This window comes from Xiphophorus couchianus, chromosome 11 (genome assembly GCF_001444195.1).
Source record: "Xiphophorus couchianus chromosome 11, X_couchianus-1.0, whole genome shotgun sequence".
NCBI classification, from domain to species: Eukaryota; Metazoa; Chordata; class Actinopteri; order Cyprinodontiformes; family Poeciliidae; genus Xiphophorus; species Xiphophorus couchianus.
In genome coordinates this window covers 11,955,952-11,973,098 of record NC_040238.1, presented here as the reverse complement: position 1 = coordinate 11,973,098, position 17,147 = coordinate 11,955,952, and the positions used below count along the sequence as shown (strand labels likewise).

Genomic DNA, 17,147 nt, shown 5'->3' with positions numbered 1-17,147 from the left:
TATGCTGAATTCTGTAAATCATAATTTAAGAACACACCGGGGAACGTGGTGGACGTCTTTTGTTTGTCAAATGTCTGATGTGATGACAGGAGGTTGTGGTAAAATGATTTTTTTCCACCACTTTTTGCACTTGTAACATCTGAATCAACTTTTGTTTCCATCCAAGTTGTAAGACATTTTTAGTTATTGTTTTGTCCACATTTTTGCTGGAAGTAAACTGCATTTTATTTTATTTTTTTTCAAACAATCAAGTCAGAACTGCATTCAAGAAACAAAACACCTGGAAAATTTTGGTTTTGGAAATTGAAGGCCACAAGGAACATTGTTTTTGATTCTTTTTTGTACACCATGAAGTACAAAAATTACTGGAAAAACAGTTAATTTCTCAGCCCTGGCATGGAACTAATAATTGTCATATTAAACTAATATTTAAGCTATTAAATGCAGCCACACATAGACATACAATCACTAAACTGAATTCATCAACTTGCATTGCAAAATAGTTGAACAGCTATGATAAATGTAAAAAACAATAAAACAACATCTTTTAGAGAACAATAAGGGTTTGTTACATCACGGCCGGTTCTACTCCAAGGCCAAGACCAGGAAAACCACCCCAGACTGGTTTCCAGTCCTCCATCCTGGTTCCTACTGTGGAAATGTGTCAGTCTAAAAGTTTTAGAACAGCTCCATCAAAAGCATGAGAATATGTTTTATTTACTGCTGAATCAACAGGAAGCCATGTACGTGGAGGTCTAACTGAGGCCGTTAATGAAACTGTGTCCACAGGCACCGAAGCCTTTTTGGGGCCCTGGCATTAAGTGTGAAATATTATTTTAACTATTTGAAAGTAACACCAGCTGATGAATAATAAAAATACAGCAAAGTAAAGTAAGTTAACAAGTTTGATATATTTCCCCACAGTGGCAGCAGGCAGCAGCAGGAAGATATTAACCTATTATTTGGGTAACAACTATAAAAATAAACTGTTTTTCCATGTGCAATAGCATTTAATTTGTATTTTTAAATATGCATATATATTTATCATGCTAACCCTGGTGCTGTGGCAGCTGCTTAACTCGTATGTGCCTTGGGCCGGCTCTGCACAGTGAACTGATGGCAGAAGGTGTTTGTTTAACAGCTCTGCACAATTCCCAGGCAGACTCCTGTCCTGGTGGTGAATATTAACATTACCTGAAAGCAGACCAACTTAGAAATTACCCAGGATTTTAAAATATTGCTTCAGTTTTCTGAAAATCCTCCTTTCGGTCTCAGCAGCTGCGTTGTTTGCGTTCTGATTATCTGCTCTGTTGTTTTTCTACGCCGGGTTGAAATCCCTCCTGCTGACGTGGGAAACCTTGATCCACGTTTGTCAGGCAGAACAAGGAATGATAACAAACACTGAGGTGCAGACGGAGCAGGAAGTTCCCCTGAGACCGTTCCGATCCGTTCTGATTCTGATCCGACTCAGTGGGATCTGTGTGAAAATCTGCCTGTTGCAGCAACGCCTACCAGACGGTGCTGAGGGGAAAAACCCGGGTCAATCCCTACATGGAGGCCAGCAGAAGTTCAGTTTCTGTCTATTTATTAAAGAAATGCCACAATTAATAACAGCGCTGTGAAAAAGTAATTACACTCCTCTACGGATTTCTGCTGATTTTATATTTTTACATCTGAATTGAACCAGTCAAAGATTAGACATAATCTATTTTATAGTTTTTGGGCGACTCGTCCCTTTCTAATGCCTCCTTGGGCAACTGCCCATATCAAAAACAACCAACATCGAAATATTACTTTAGTGTGAAAAATGGTATTTCAATGCATGATATAAACATTGCACACAGTGATATTGTGATGACGATATATTTGCAACACATTGTGCAGCCCTCAGTGGATGGAAAACAACAGTACAACAACAAGTTTGCTATATAACACAAACTATAACTGTGTCTCATGTAATTTTGGTTAAAACATGTGAAGTTACTCTTAATTGGTGGAGGATTCAGAAATTCAACCCAAGTAAGACTAACAGTATTACAGACATCAATATAGAAAGAACAGTATCCTAACGCTACTTCTGAAAGTATTGGTTCCAGTAAAATGTAACATACTAGCAAGTTACCGCCAACCGCCGCGAACCTCTGCCCAATTTCAACCTGAAACATCCGAGGGGACTCGAACGCAGCATATTTCCCCACTTTTGATGTTGACGCGAGATTTTCCGAGAGGATAAGTTGAGGAAACATGGCGGCGCCGTCTAATTTGCTGAAGGTAGGAACCTCAATTCAATGATGTGGTCTGTCGGCTGACTGCAGCGTCCGTTCGGTCCGCCGTACCGCAGCGGTTCCGCTCCGGGTTTACCGAACAACACCGGGCCACGGCGGTGCTGTCAGGGCCGCTCCTCCGGGTTGTAGCAGCTAAACTCAGGGGCTAAAGCACAGCTAGCTGTGGGGAAATAAAGCAGAAACAACGGGACCCGGTGGGGAACAGAACCTGGTTCTGAATGGGAGGTTCTGCCTGGGTCTCCTTCTGGGCTGGTCTCAGATCTGATCCGCTGACATTCAGTAGATGTGACGGTTCTTCCAGACCCAGCAGGAGGTCCATGGATCAGCTGTCAGCCTCCTCATGTTGTCCCCTGATAAACTGATTCTGTCAGCTGGGCAGAGACGAGGTTTGGTCAGAACAAATCATTTAATCTGAAGGAGTCAGTTTATGTTGTCCTTCATCCAGTTTAGCCAAGTTTATTTGTGTTTCAGCAGCAGAACAATTCAACTTGTAAATGACAACAAACATTACAGCAGTAAAACAAAGACAAGGAATGGAAAGTTGTAATCCAGATTAGAATCAGTTAATATTCCAGATGTTGTGAATGAAAAGCGGCTCTGATCAGGCGGGTGTTTAGTCTAGACTTAAAGGAACTCAGCGTTTCAGCTGTTTTTCAGTTTTCTGGACGTTTGTTCCAGATTTGTGGTGAATAGAAGCTGAATGCCGTTTCTCTATGTTTGGTTCTGGTTCTGGATGCAGAGCAGAGCCAGAACCTGAGAGGTCTGAAGGCTGATCCAGCAGCAGCAGATCTTTAATGAATGCTAAGCCATTCAGTGATCTATAAACAGCAGCACTTTAAAGTTTATTCTCAGACCTGTGAAGACGCTGCTGCAGTAATCAACAAGACAAACATCTGGATGAGTTTCTCAGTCCTCTGAGCCTGGAAATGTTCTTCAGCTGATAGAAGACCCACTTTGGAAAAAATCTTTATGTGGCTCTGAAGGTTCAGGTCAGAGGTCAGCCTGATCTCTAGTTTCTATAACTATAGATCTATAAGTATAGATCGTTCCCTTTAGGCTCAGAGATAATGAGAGATGGATGAGGGTTTCTGGTTTAAGATGCCGCAGTTATGAATTAAAGTTTTTGTTTATTAGTGAAAATAAATAGCGAGAATAGGTCTGATATAAAGTGGGTGCTGTAGTTTGTGCTCCTCCACTGTCTGTCTCCAGAACAAAGGCTCCCTCCAGTTTGAGGATAAATGGGACCTGATGCGCCCCATCGTCCTGAAGCTGCTGCGCCAGGAGTCCGTCACCAAGCAGCAGTGGTTCGACCTCTTCTCGTGAGTCTTCTTGTAACTCTCACCGCTTGTGTTGCTTCCTGTGGGCGCCACCTTGTGTCTCCCGGTTGTCTCTGCAGGGACGTCCATGCGGTCTGCCTGTGGGACGACAAAGGACCCGCTAAGATCCACCAGGCGCTGAAGGAGGACATCCTAGACTTCATCAAACAGGCTCAGGCAGTAAGGCGTCCTGCTCGTCTTTCTGGTTAAACTGTTATAATCATGTTGTTATAACAGAAAATCTGCTCTTAAGGGGACAGTATCATGAAAAACAAATTTTTTTTAGCTTTCCTTCATGTCATGATGTTAATCCCTCATCAACAACACAAGGGGAAATCCTTTAATCTCCATGGCAACAATTCACCTGAGCAAAACGCCTGGGTGAACATCGCCCCGTCTTCGAGCCGAACCTCCTTCAGACTAGCCAGCAGCAATTAGCAAACACCCTCTGAGCCCATTATGGGAGCTACGTCTCTGGCAAAAACGTTAAAGGGTTAATAGAGGAGCCATGTTGGGGTGATGATTCAGAAAGAGCAGGAGTTCTTAAAGAGACAGAGGCCCAATTTCAAGGCCTTAAATCAGGAAGGAAAATAAGTTTTAAGCCAAAATTCTATAAGTAGTATTTTTATACCATCTGAAGGAAACATAGTTACTGAAATGGCGCTTTGTGCCTTTAAGACATGGTGGTGTGTTTGGTCTCGCAGCGGGTGCTGAGTCACCAGGACGACACGGCGCTCCTCAAGGCCTACATCGCGGAGTGGAGGAAGTTCTTCACTCAGTGCGACATCCTGCCCAAGCCCTTCTGCCAGCTGGAGATCACACTGATGGGCAAGCAGGGCAGCAACAAGAAGTCCAGCGTGGAGGACAGCATCGTCCGCAAGGTGAGCCGCTGTCCGGTTCTGACCCGCCTCCGGTTCCGACCCGTTCTCCTGACTCTCCCCCCTCCTGACTGACTGCAGCTCATGCTGGACACGTGGAACGAGTCCATCTTCTCCAACATCAAGAGTCGTCTGCAGGACAGCGCCATGAAGCTGGTCCACGCCGAGCGGCTGGGCGAGGCCTTCGACTCGCAGCTCGTCATCGGAGTACGGGAGTCCTACGGTGACAAACTTCAATCATCTCTGCTTCTGCCGGCTTTTCCTAAACTCACAAACTCTTAACGTTCAACACGGCAAATCACAATAATTGACTCAGTCTAGTTTTTACATCCGTTCCACATCAGCAGGAATATATTGTTCGTTTGGAGGATTGTCGTTTACAGCGAGTAAAGGAAACACAAGTTCTGCTTCTCAGAAAATCAGGACCTTGCATCGTCGGGCCGGTCGCAATAATCAATCAGCAAATAACGACACTTTTAATGCAAGAACACATTTTCAAAGATCAATAAACTTTAAATTCTAATGATCATTTAACACTTTAACACTTTTCAGCTGGAAAACATTTGAAATATTCTAAATGGCTATAGAAAGCAACACAAACAACAAATAAAATAAATTATGAAATCTTCAAGAATAGTTCTAGTTGAGACCAAAACTCTAAACTGAAACTTTTATAAACCAGTTTTTGATGAAAAAGAAAAACAATAAATGATACAAATGGAAATTAATGAGCTCGTTTTTATTTATTTATTGTTTATTGTGACTGTGTCTCACTTATGTTATTTAATTTATAGGAATTACTGCCATTTTGATCTTTAAAACAACATTTCCACGTCTGATGAATAATCTTTAAACATTTAATGATGTTTTGTTCAGTTTTCTGGAGCCTTTTTAACAAACACTTCTTTTCTCTTCTTTGAGTCATTTCTTGGTCAGGATACTTTTTACTTTTACTGGAGTAAGAAGATGTTGACGTAGAGTTACTACCTACACAACTACTGGCTGATATTGGATAAATACAGTGATGGCTTGCCGTAGGGTTGTGATTATATGCCACAGTTCCAGTTGAACGCTCATAATGATTCCTTGAGCCAAACGATGTTATTACTGCATTAGTTTGGTGTGGAGTGCTTCAGGAAACACATGCAGCCTTTACTCAGCTAAACCGACACATTTATGAGACTCTGAGCAACAGAACCACCTGGTTAACGGGCCGACGTGATTGGCTGCTGGACTCCAGATGCTGCCAGCTGCTCTCTGACCTCTCTGTTTTTTTTTGGTTTTTTTTCTAGTCTCCTGTTGTTTGCTGATTTCTCTCTTTTTGTTTGCTGATTTCTCTCTTTTTGTTTGCTGATTTTTCTCTGTGATCAGTGAACTTGTGCTCCAACCCTGAGGACAAGCTGCAGATCTACAGGGATAACTTTGAGAAAGCGTACATGGACTCCACTGAGAGGTTCTACAGAACCCAGGCGCCGTCCTACCTGCAGCAGAACGGAGTCCAGAACTACATGAAATACGTGAGTTCAGCGCATGAAGCCACAGATTTACACACGCTCAGTAAAAACGTTTTTTTTTTTTTTCTCTCTGTCTGAAGTTAACAAACGGAACAAACTTTTCTTGTTTCGGGTCAGTAAAAATGACCAAAATTATTTCTGTTTGCCAAATGCCAGAAAACCTACTGAGGACATTTTTTTAAGAATTTTTTTGTAACTTTCATCGAATTCAAAAGTTTTATTTCGGTCAAACCTTTATGGTTTCCTTCCACTAAGATCTGATATGTGAACGGACACATTTGAGTTAATTGGAGTCTCTTATGTTTATGAATTTTAAACAAACAAAAGTCAAAGGAAATCAGCCAGGATGGCTAATAGGAATAATTTTGGTAATTCTAACTAAACTAAAACAAGAAAAGTTTTCTCCGATTTAACTTCAGACACGGAGAAAAAAAAAGTGTTTGTGATTCCTTCATGTTTGCTGAGAGATAACATGGTTCTGGTTTCTGTAACTGGGTTTTTTTTGGTTCTGTAACTGGTTTTCTGCCCAGGCGGACTCGAAGCTGAGGGAAGAGGAGAAGCGAGCGCTCCGATATCTGGAGACGAGACGCGACTGCAACTCCGTCCAAGCTGTGAGTTTCACCTCCACATTTTAGGGATAAATCATAAAACATGGTTATGAATGTTAAGAAATGTTCTTACTGGATATTTCTGATGTGCCGGCAGCTGATGGAGTGCTGCGTAAACGCTTTGGTGACGTCCTTCAAGGAGACCATTTTAGCCGAGTGTCCAGGCATGATCAAACGAAACGAGACCGACAGTGAGTCCAGAACCCAAACGGATCCGTGGGACTTTATTTTTTTTATTATCATTAAACTTTATTTTTAATTCCGCTGAGTTTAAAAATCAGTTTTACTAGAGAGTGCTGACCAATGCTGTGGTCGGGATAAACCAAGTGTGGATCAGAAACAAAACGTCTCAGGAGGTCAAACGCTGCAACCAATTATATACCAATTATACATTATATTAGTGACAGATTCTTCTGACGATTAATCGACTTTTCTAATGATTAATCGGATAATAACATTCTGCAGTATTTTCATAGCACCACAAAATATACATTAAAAGACGAAAATAAAGAAATAATTCATTTCATTTTTCAAGTTAAGAAAATAAACATTTTATTGCCTAAAATACGCTAACAGCATTCCGTTAGTGAAAGCTTCATCATTTGTAGCAAAGGATAAAAAAATCCTGAGTTCAACATGTAAAAAGCTCAGATTAGTTTATTTTATTTTGATTAACCAATTAATAATTGAAAGCAGAGATTTATTTCTGCAGAATGTGCACCAGCTGAAGCTGAAATATTTACTGATGAAGGTTTTTTATTTGTGTTTTTGTCCAGTTTTGCCTTAATTCTGCTCCGTCTGTGTTGTTCTGTTAGCAAATGATCTTTTCTCTCTGTACTACCGATTACTTGAGTAATCGATTAATTGTAATTAATGGATTCAGCTCTGGTGCAGATTTTTTTTTTTTAAGCAGCAGAGCTTCTACAGCTTCTCTGAAACATTTGAGCTAATCCTGTGTTGACCTCTGACCCCCAGAGCTCCACCTCATGTTCTCCCTGATGGACAAAGTTCCCAGCGGCATCGATCCGATGCTGAAGGACCTGGAGGAGCACATCATGAGCGCCGGCCTGGCCGACATGGTGGCGACAGCCGAGACCATCACCTCGGTGAGCGACACACACACACACAGGAAGTTCACTCTGGTCTGGAAGGCTCCACCAGTTTAACCAGTTCAGCCATCAGATCCAGATCAGAACCAGAAACTTCTTCCATTCTGTGAATTCACTCAAACTGAACACTCTGATTTATGAGAGATTTACAATATAAGGTCATATACACTAGCGAAGCACTAAATGTCACCCGAAAGTATTTTATTTTTACTTTTATTGATAATATCTCAGTGCAGACAAAACTTTCTTAAAAATGTCTTGACAGAAATGTTAGGAAAGTGTTCACTGCAAAACCAGAAACTCTTGACCTGCTCAGGTCCAGTCGGCGTTTTCCTGCCGGGAACCCGACCCGTAAAAACACCTGGATCATAAGAACCAGCTGAGCGTGTCATAATTGTGGAGGTTCTGCTTCCTTTACAGCGGAACAAATGTTTATGGTTTAAAATGTTTCCTGCTGCAGGATTCAGAGAAATATGTGGAGCAGCTGCTGACTCTGTTTAACCGCTTCAGTCGGCTGGTGAAGGAAGCCTTCCAGGACGACCCGCGCTTCCTCACCGCCAGAGACAAAGTCAGGTTCCTCTAAAAACACAAAAATAAAATCGTAAAAAAAAAAAAAAAAAGCGGCGATGAGGTTTTCCTCTGACGCTTCCTGTCTTGCAGGCGTACAAAGCCGTGGTGAACGACGCCACCATCTTTAAGCTGGAGCTTCCCATGAAGCAGAAAGGGTGAGAGGAGCTCCTGCTGCTGACGCTGCGCCTCTGGGCAGCGTTGACCTCTGACCTCTGACCTGCTGCTCACAGGGTGGGGCTGAAAACTCAGCCGGAGTCCAAGTGTCCGGAGCTGCTGGCCAACTACTGCGACATGCTGCTGAGGAAGACGCCGCTGAGCAAGAAGCTGACCTCAGAGGAGATCGAGGCCAAGCTCAAGGAAGTGGTGAGTCCACAAGTATTCATACCCCCCAGCCGCTCCACGTTCTGCCGCCGCAGGAGATTTAAAGAGACGGACGCCGAAAAATGACGGGGTCATGATTACAAGGTTTACTGGACGATAAAATGTCCCAGAAGTTACGAACATAATAATATTGTGGTTTTAAGGTCATTTTCAAGTAATGGCATAAAATGAATACAGGAACACATTGACAAAGATTAATAAACTTTTAGTTCTAATGAACATTTAACACAGGAAGACATTTTAAAAACCGGATAGACAAAACAACAAAAACAACAAATAAAATGAATTATGAAGTCTTCAAATAAAGATCTAAACTGTTAAATAACAAACAGCTGCTCTGCATTCAGAAAGTGCATCTTAAAGTAAATAATATCGAACATCTTTTCACATTAATTTCACGATTGTTTTCGAGACAGTAATGAGAAAATAAATGCACTTCACACTTTTCAGATTGTGTGGGTGGAAAATAATCAATCATGAGTCTTTATCTTCTGATCGATCCTTCAGAACCTGATCTGGGTCATGAAACTAGCCGGATGTGATCCCTGAGCAGAGCTCGGTGTGCTAACGACCCGTTTCCTTTGTGCAGCTTCTGGTTCTGAAGTACGTCCAGAACAAAGACGTGTTCATGCGGTACCACAAAGCCCACCTGACCCGCCGCCTCATCCTGGACATCTCGGCCGACAGCGAGATCGAGGAGAACATGGTGGAGTGGCTCCGGGTACCACACTCAGCCTGCGGTTCTGATCAGAGCGGGTCTGCTGGTCTGGACCTGATGCTGTGATGTCATCTCTCCTGACAGGAAGTGGGGATGCCGGCGGACTACGTCAACAAGCTGGCCCGGATGTTCCAGGACATCAAGGTGTCCGAGGATCTCAACCAGTCCTTCAAGGAGATGCACAAGCACAACAAGCTGGCGCTGCCAGGTAAGCGCAGCCGCACAGAACCAGAACCGGGCTTTGGACCGCTACTACAGAGAATGATACGCTCATATTGTTCCAACAAAATACAAGAAAAACGGTGATCAGCCAGGCTGAATATATACAGTAGGAATATTCAGTGAGGTAGCCTGCAGGGGGCGCTCAAACATTTCATAAACCTGCAGCCAGTTCAGATCAAAAGCTTCAAAATATATAAACTATAATGAAGAGAAAAGAAAAGAAAATATTTGATTTACTTTTGGGAACCAGCCTGACTGAGTTACCAGGTTTCCCACTCTGCCTGTTTTAACAAGGCCACAGATCAAACTGTCCGTCCCTTATATGCAGCGGTGGGCGCTGCTAGCTTAAATGTTAGCTGCACTAGACCTAAAGCACAGATTATAAACATTAGAGCTGCTGACACGCTACACCAAGAGTGTTTAGCTGAAGCTAATGCTAAAGCACTATATCAAAACAGTATTTCGCTGAAGGTAGTGATAAAACGTTAGAGTTTAGCTAAAGCTAAGACCTGCGCTAACATAATGTTTAGTGGAAGCTAACGTTAAAGCATTATATCAGCATGGCATTCAGTGGAAGCTAATGATAAAGCATTTTACCAACATGATTTTTAGCTAGAGCTAATGCTAAAGCGCTACACAATATGGTCCTTAGGAGAATCTAATGCTAAAGCACTAAATTCACCCTTGTTGATACCCACTAGGTGTAACCAGAACGTCTCAAAACAATAAATAAGTTAATTTATGTCTGGTGATGGTCTCGGCGATATTAGCATAATTGCGGTAACTGGTGCTGGTGTTTTTCTGAAGCTGTTTGCATCCTGCAGCGGACTCGGTGAACATAAAGATCCTGAACGCGGGCGCGTGGTCGCGCAGCAGCGAGAAGGTGTTTGTGTCTCTGCCCACGGAGCTGGAGGACCTGATCCCGGAGGTGGAGGACTTCTACAAGAAGAACCACAGCGGCAGGAAGCTGCACTGGCACCACCTCATGTCCAACGGCATCGTGAGTGCAGCTGACCTGCAGCAGACACGGCAGAACGCTCAACCAACTAACCCTCAACCTGCCTCACGCCTTCAGATCACCTTCAAGAACGAAGTGGGCCAGTACGACCTGGAGGTCACGACCTTTCAGCTGGCCGTGCTGTTCGCCTGGAACCAGCGGCCCAGAGAACGCATCAGCTTCGAGAACCTGAAGCTGGCCACGGAGCTGCCCGACGCCGAGCTGCGACGGACGCTCTGGGTAAAGAGCCGTAACGTTCTTTGGGGTGCTGGGTTTGGATTGGCTGACTCGGTTCTGGTCTGATCCGTCTCTTCCAGTCGCTGGTGGCGTTCCCCAAGCTGAAGCGCCAGGTTTTGCTGTACGACCCGGCAGTGTCCTCACCCAAAGACTTCGCAGAGGGAACGCTGTTCTCCGTCAACCAGGAGTTTTCTCTCATGTAAGGAAGCGAAGGGAGGAGCGGAGGGAGGAGCAGCTCAGGGCAGCAACCGGCACGGGGCTCACATTACGTCACACAAGATGCTCAGACAGGAGCAGAGAAATGTTCAGGAGAGTCCGACTTTAAAAACGGAGTGCAGTTGTTACCAGACAACACAAACCAAACAGAGTTAGTCTGATGCAAGTCATAGACCTACAGTGTCGTAGAAAAGTTAATTTAGTTTAATTCAAATGAAAACGTAAACTACATGAATGTATTTTTTAATAATTCTGGCTCACAGGTAACGCAACCCGAACCTTAAAGCCTAAGAGAATCACATCATATTGATAAAGAAATGACTTCTGGAAAGGAAAGTTAAGTGGAAGGAAAAACTCAACAAGCAACAGCCAGAATAATGCATATCCCTGTGTGTGGAATGAATCAACCGACCCAATGTTAATGTTAATCACTTTAAAGGGAGCAAATATGCTTACATATTGTTTATTTAATTGTCATTTATAGAAATCAGTTTTCATTTATTAAGTGTTTTTTTTTTTTTTTTAAAGTCAAATTTTGTTGCTCTGGATTAATTTCTAAAAGCCATAAAAACAGTAAAACATTGAAAGGAGTGAATACTTTTCATTGACACACAGGGATATGTACTTCTGATGATTCTGGCTGTTGCTTGTGGATTTTTCTTCTACTGCAGTTTTTCCTTCCACTTAACTCTCCATTGAAGTAATAATTTGTTATAGATTTGACGTGATACTGTGAGGACTTGAGGTTTGCTTTCTGTTTTCTGTAAGTGTGTATCATCAAAATGAACAGAAATAAGCACATTAAATGTGTCACGGTGCGTTTAATGACTCTACTTGAGTACAGCTGTTCAGATCCACAGATCTTCAGCTATACGTTCCCTGAACAGAACAGCTCAGACTCCTACAGTGATTTTTAATGTTTGCAGAAAAAACTCAAAGGTCCAGAAGAGAGGAAAGATCAACCTGATTGGTCGGCTGCAGCTCACCACTGAGCGAATGAGAGAGGAGGAGAACGAAGGCATCGTCCAGCTCCGGATCCTCAGGACTCAGGTAAGAAGGACCAGCATGAATGTGGACATGTGGACTTCAGTGCAGGGCATTCTGGGTAAACACAACCAAAATCAACATGTTAGCCTAGCGCTAGCAGGAGAAATGGCTCGTTGTCTTTAGCCAAAGACTAAAGAGAAATCCTCCAACCGCTGAAATCTGACGTCTCCATTGTAGTTTCTATTTGGTGAAGAAAGAAATTACTCTCAGCGTCTTCAGAGGTTTTCATGTCGTTTCCTTCAGAGGTTCTTGGTGCAGCGCCCCCACAGGCCTGGAGGGGAACAGGTTGCTCAAAGGGTTTGGTTGGTTTGACTCAGAGCAGAGAGAAAGAACCACAGCAGCTGCAGATGGAACAAAGGTTGAAGCTTTGGTTCCCAATCAAACTGAGTCTATCGGTCTATCAGGAGGAAAAACAGTCTGAATCTGATCGCGCCGTGCTTCGACTCAAAATGCTTCTTTAAGTTTGACATGATGTTATTGTAGCTAGCTGAGACAGAGAATGTCTTCAGCTTCAGAATGTAAACATTTCAAGGTTGTTTACCTTGTGTTGCTGAATTAATGTGACTTAACCTCAAGCTGAAAACGTGAGGTGTTGCAAATGACAAATATGTCCTTTAGGACAGTAAAATGAGGAAGATATGACTTTAATGAGTGACTTTAATCTGATAACACATTAGAGTTCTGTTGCTTCACCTCCTCTCCTCCTTTTCCGCCTCCTCTTCCCGTCCTCCTCCTGCAGGAGGCCATCATCCAGATCATGAAGATGCGGAAGCGCATCAACAACGCCCAGCTGCAGACGGAGCTGGTGGAGATCCTCAAGAACATGTTTTTACCACAGAAGAAGATGATCAAGGAGCAGATCGAGTGGCTGATAGACCACAAGTACATAAAGAGGGACGAGACGGACATAAACACCTTCATCTACATGGCGTAGCGCCGTCGGGTCTGAGCTTCCACTGGGCCGGGCCTGATGGACCCCAGAACATTTCCAGGACTCCCAGACTGCTGAACAGAACTTTGTTTGTTTACTGCGGGGAGGCTGAGTTCAGAAGAGACGAAACAAACTTCCTGCCTTAAACCTGTACACAGAAAAACAGCAGCAGAAGAAGAAGCTGCGTCTCTGACGCCGGGTCACCACAGGTTCTACAGAACCACGACTGCGACTACACTCCTGGTCCGGGTTGGAGGAAGCTGCAGAACCTCTGCAGTCCGACCCGAATCCAGACCACTTGAACTGAAGCGCTGCTACGCGATGCTGCTACGCGATGCTGCTACGTGACCCGGTTGCTCTGGTTCCACACGGTTCTGATCCGACACGATTGGGACCGCTGCTCGGATTCATTCTGGGTCATCCTCAGAGAAACACTTCAAAGGTCAGAGAGGTGCTGGACCCAAAAAAGGGCTGGCTCCACCCACATCGGGCCTCTGGCTCCGCCCACATGGGGGTCCTCTGGCTCCGCCCACATGGGTCCTCTGGCTCCGCCCACATCTGGGTTCTGTGCTGCAGAAAATTGAGACGTGAGACTGAAACGTGTCACTGAATCAGAAAATTACCAAAATAAAATCATAATTAATTCCTTAAATTCACTTCAGAACTCAAACTGAACACACTCTGATGTTATTCAAGCCATAATTTCTGCTAGTTTTCATGATTTCTCAGATATTTACAATATAACATCTGACCTTTACTCTTCAAAAACACAAACTCTTACCAGAAAGTATTCATTATGATAATATCTCGGTATATATGAAATAAGACAAAAGTAACCTTTTTGCACGATATAGCAGCTTGTTTTAAGTCAATAATTCCTTAATATTGTTGAATATTTCTTGTTCCACAGGCAAATTATTTCACTTAAAACGTGAGGAAAATGTCTTATTTATTGAAAACAATCTCCTATATGTTGCTGCCAAGGTACTTTTGTGTTTATTTTTTTTATTTCAAGTGTAATAACATATTTGCATTTGAAAATTGACAAAAGTACTTTTGACAGCGTAGAACTTAATGCAGAACATTATTCCTGCTGAGCGGGTGTAGACTCTCTGCTCTGGGCTCCGTTTGAAATCCTGAATCAAAACAAACAGAAATAGAAGCTAGAAATGTCTCAGTGTGTGTAATAAATATGAGTTTCACTTATTGCATAAAGAACAGTTTTTAAATGATTTTCTGATTTATTAAGATGAGTTTATTTAATGATAAACGGACACGGTTCTGGCCAATTTAGTTTCTTTCCGTGTTGCTTTGGCATCTAATTAAAGCAGCTGCTTTTCTGGACAGACGTTTAGAAAACAGGTCTTGAGTTTTTCATAGTGGCAGCCATTTTGAAATGAGCTCTGAGTATCTGAGACCCAGTTCCAACTTTAGCAGTTCTGTTGTCGAGTTCCAGTTGAAACTGAAAAATCCAGACTTCCCAGAACAAACTGAACGCACCGTAACTTAAATAGAACATACAGAATCAATTTAAACATTTAATAATCAATAATGCTGTTAAAAATATGAAATCATGAATTAATCATTTTTGAATTCATTTTGATGAAATCAATCTACATTTGTCTTGGTGCTTTTATGTTTTTCATTTAGCAGCATCAGAACCATCTGTGGGCGAAACTTGTTTGACCCGATTGGGTCCGGACCGGCCCAGAGTGAAGAGGACTTAGAGTTTAAACAGAGGCTGAAGGCTTAGTATGGAGATAACCCTCAGTACCCGGGGTCAGAGGGCGGAGCCAGAGAGGGCGGAGTAGGGTTTGGGACAGAACCCTGATCTCCAGGAGGCTGAGGTCAGTATTACAGAACCGATCCAACGTATCAGGAGCAGGGGGCGGGGCCAGATGTGAATAATGGAATAAATAAATAAACAGCACCTTATTATGAGATATTGTACAAGTGTGTCTTTGATCGTGGCTCAGAGAGCTCAGGTTGGTTCGTGTTTCATTTGTTTATTTATTCTCTGTTTAGTTTCTCTTCACCTTTGAAAATGATCAAATAAGCTGTTTTAGAATCAACCCAATAAAAGCTTTGCTTACAAAAAATGCATTTTGGGTCCAGAAGATATTTCACATAAAGTGGAGTAATATTTCTGATTTCCAATTTTTGTTGTTTGTCTCAGAACATTTATTTAAATTTAGGACGACACACATAAACACAAAATACAGTTTTCAAATGACGTTTATTGTGAAGTTGGAGAAAGACCTGGACGGCCCAGAGGAAGGGTTAGCACCTGGTTAGCATCCCGTTAGCGCTGCTTGTCCTGCCTCACATGGGGAACAGCAGATGACCGCTGAAGGTGCAGATGTGGTTTTCATCGTCATGGACGACATGGCCGGACCAGAGACGAACAAACACGACGTCTCCGGCCTCCAGCAGCAGCGAGGCGCCGTTAGAGGCACTGCCAAAGCCCACCTCCGGATTATACTTTGGGTCCAAGTTGTTCCTTGCGGTGAAAACCTGCTGGTCGTTCTTCACCAACGAAGTTATTGCGCTTCCATCCTTGTTGATGCCGATGTACCACTCAGAGTGGTACGCTCCTCTCAGCGGGGCAGTAAAAACTCCTGCAGGACAAACAGAGGAATCCTCTCTGGTCACAGTTTCTTTACCTCTGGCAGAACAGCAACTTGTTTCTGTTGTTACCTGTCTGTGGGTTGTAGGCGTCTCCGATGTTTGTGACGACGTGTTTGAAGGCCAAAGTGGTCTCTGTAAGGGCGGGTCCAGTAGTTCCAGAACCTTGATCCAGCAAAGAGGCTGAAAAAGCCACTTTGTTTGCTGAAACTGAGCAGAAATGTTATGTTTTTAGCTTCATGATTCATTATTTGACCTAATCAAATGCTAAAAAAAATCTGATTTTCTTGTGGTACCTTGAAGCTGCTGCTTTAGATTGTCAGCCAGAGAAATCAGATTCTTCTCTTGAGCCTCTACCTGAACCCACTTCCACTCCTGTCCTGAAGAAAAAAACACATGATGTTTCCGTACATACTTTCAGAAGAAAGCAGAAGCTTTGTGGATAAAATGTTCATCAAATGTGGAGAGCTTTTAGACCTCTACCTGCAGTTTTCTCCGTCAGTGTGGATATTTCATCCTGTTCCTACCTCCAAGTTCTCATCTTCTTCAGTTTTGCTCCTTGCTCTAAAAATCAACCATCAATAACTGTAAGCTTGACTTGATTTGGTTTGAGACATTAAAACCAAATTATTAATCAGAAAACGGGAGCCATTCCTCACCTTCAGTCTCCTGTTGTAGAACAGAGACTTTGCTCGTCAGGGCAGCCAGGGCAGCGGCCATCTTTGCCAGGGCAGTGTGGACGTTCTCCTCGGGAGAGATCTCTCTGTCTGAGTCCATCTGGTTTGTGGAAACAGAGGAGAAGAGAAGAAACAGCAGGAAAACCAGGGCCACCTTCATCCTCATGGTGAAAATCCGGAGCTGGTGTCGGCTGCAGACCTGATGGAGATTTAAACGCTGCAGCCGGAGTGAAGAAGAGGCGGGTCTGAGGTCAGGAGGTCACTTCCTGTGACTCACAGACTTTAGTTCATCTTATAACTGTTGGAGGAAGCAGTCATGCAAAAAGTAAAAGTGGCGTAAGAGCATGATGCTTCCACCTCCATGCATGTACGATGCGTTCAGGTAACGCTCAGTATTTCTCCACCTTTCTCCACCAACAGCAGCTGACTTTAGTCTCGTCTGATGAACTTTCTCTCTAACTCTCTTTCTGTCCTGAAGCGTTTGGGCTCAGAGAGACCTTTGGTTCGGTCTACTATTGTCTGTAACTAAAACCATATTCATTACCTTTAGAGTGGCACCAGAGGAGTTCTTGGTGACTTCTGGATCAGAACCAGACCTTAGTATCGGTTTCCACTGTTCATACGTTTTCTCTTTCTGGTTCAGAATCTAAATATGAACACAGGGTGGTTCTGCACTGTAAAAAAATCCAAAAGTTTATGGTAAAAAACTGTAAAATACCAACAGCTACAGACTGTAGCATCCAAAACATTACAAAGCTAACTGACATTACGGTCTGTATTCTATTGTGCTGTGTGTATCACGTGTGTGTGTGCATT

The 17,147-nt window shown here is 43.1% G+C and overlaps 2 protein-coding genes across 3 annotated transcripts; one reads left to right on the top strand and one right to left on the bottom strand.

Moving 5' to 3' along the window:
* Positions 1-2,176: 2,176 nt before the first annotated feature.
* Positions 2,177-15,132, top strand: LOC114153453 (cullin-5). Of its 2 annotated transcripts, XM_028032006.1 has the most exons (19): positions 2,177-2,271; positions 3,495-3,604; positions 3,682-3,781; positions 4,306-4,482; positions 4,561-4,702; positions 5,851-5,996; positions 6,524-6,604; positions 6,699-6,792; positions 7,577-7,707; positions 8,171-8,278; positions 8,371-8,435; positions 8,511-8,643; positions 9,251-9,382; positions 9,464-9,587; positions 10,426-10,601; positions 10,677-10,838; positions 10,916-11,034; positions 11,978-12,101; positions 12,838-13,032. In XM_028032006.1, the coding sequence occupies exons 1-19, from the start codon at positions 2,245-2,247 to the stop codon at positions 13,030-13,032; spliced, it is 2,346 nt and encodes a 781-aa protein (XP_027887807.1). In that variant the 5' UTR covers positions 2,177-2,244. The 2 variants fall into 2 exon arrangements, with proteins under 2 accessions (XP_027887807.1, XP_027887806.1); XM_028032005.1 differs by having other exon boundaries at positions 3,495-3,781; positions 12,838-15,132.
* Positions 15,133-15,199: 67 nt separating this feature from the next.
* On the bottom strand, positions 15,200-16,109 carry LOC114153228 (complement C1q-like protein 2). The gene is made up of 4 exons (XM_028031626.1): positions 16,070-16,109; positions 15,951-16,034; positions 15,727-15,864; positions 15,200-15,647 (listed from the first exon to the last, which is right to left on the bottom strand). The coding sequence occupies exons 1-4, from the start codon at positions 16,107-16,109 to the stop codon at positions 15,352-15,354; spliced, it is 558 nt and encodes a 185-aa protein (XP_027887427.1). The 3' UTR covers positions 15,200-15,351.
* Positions 16,110-17,147: the final 1,038 nt, after the last annotated feature.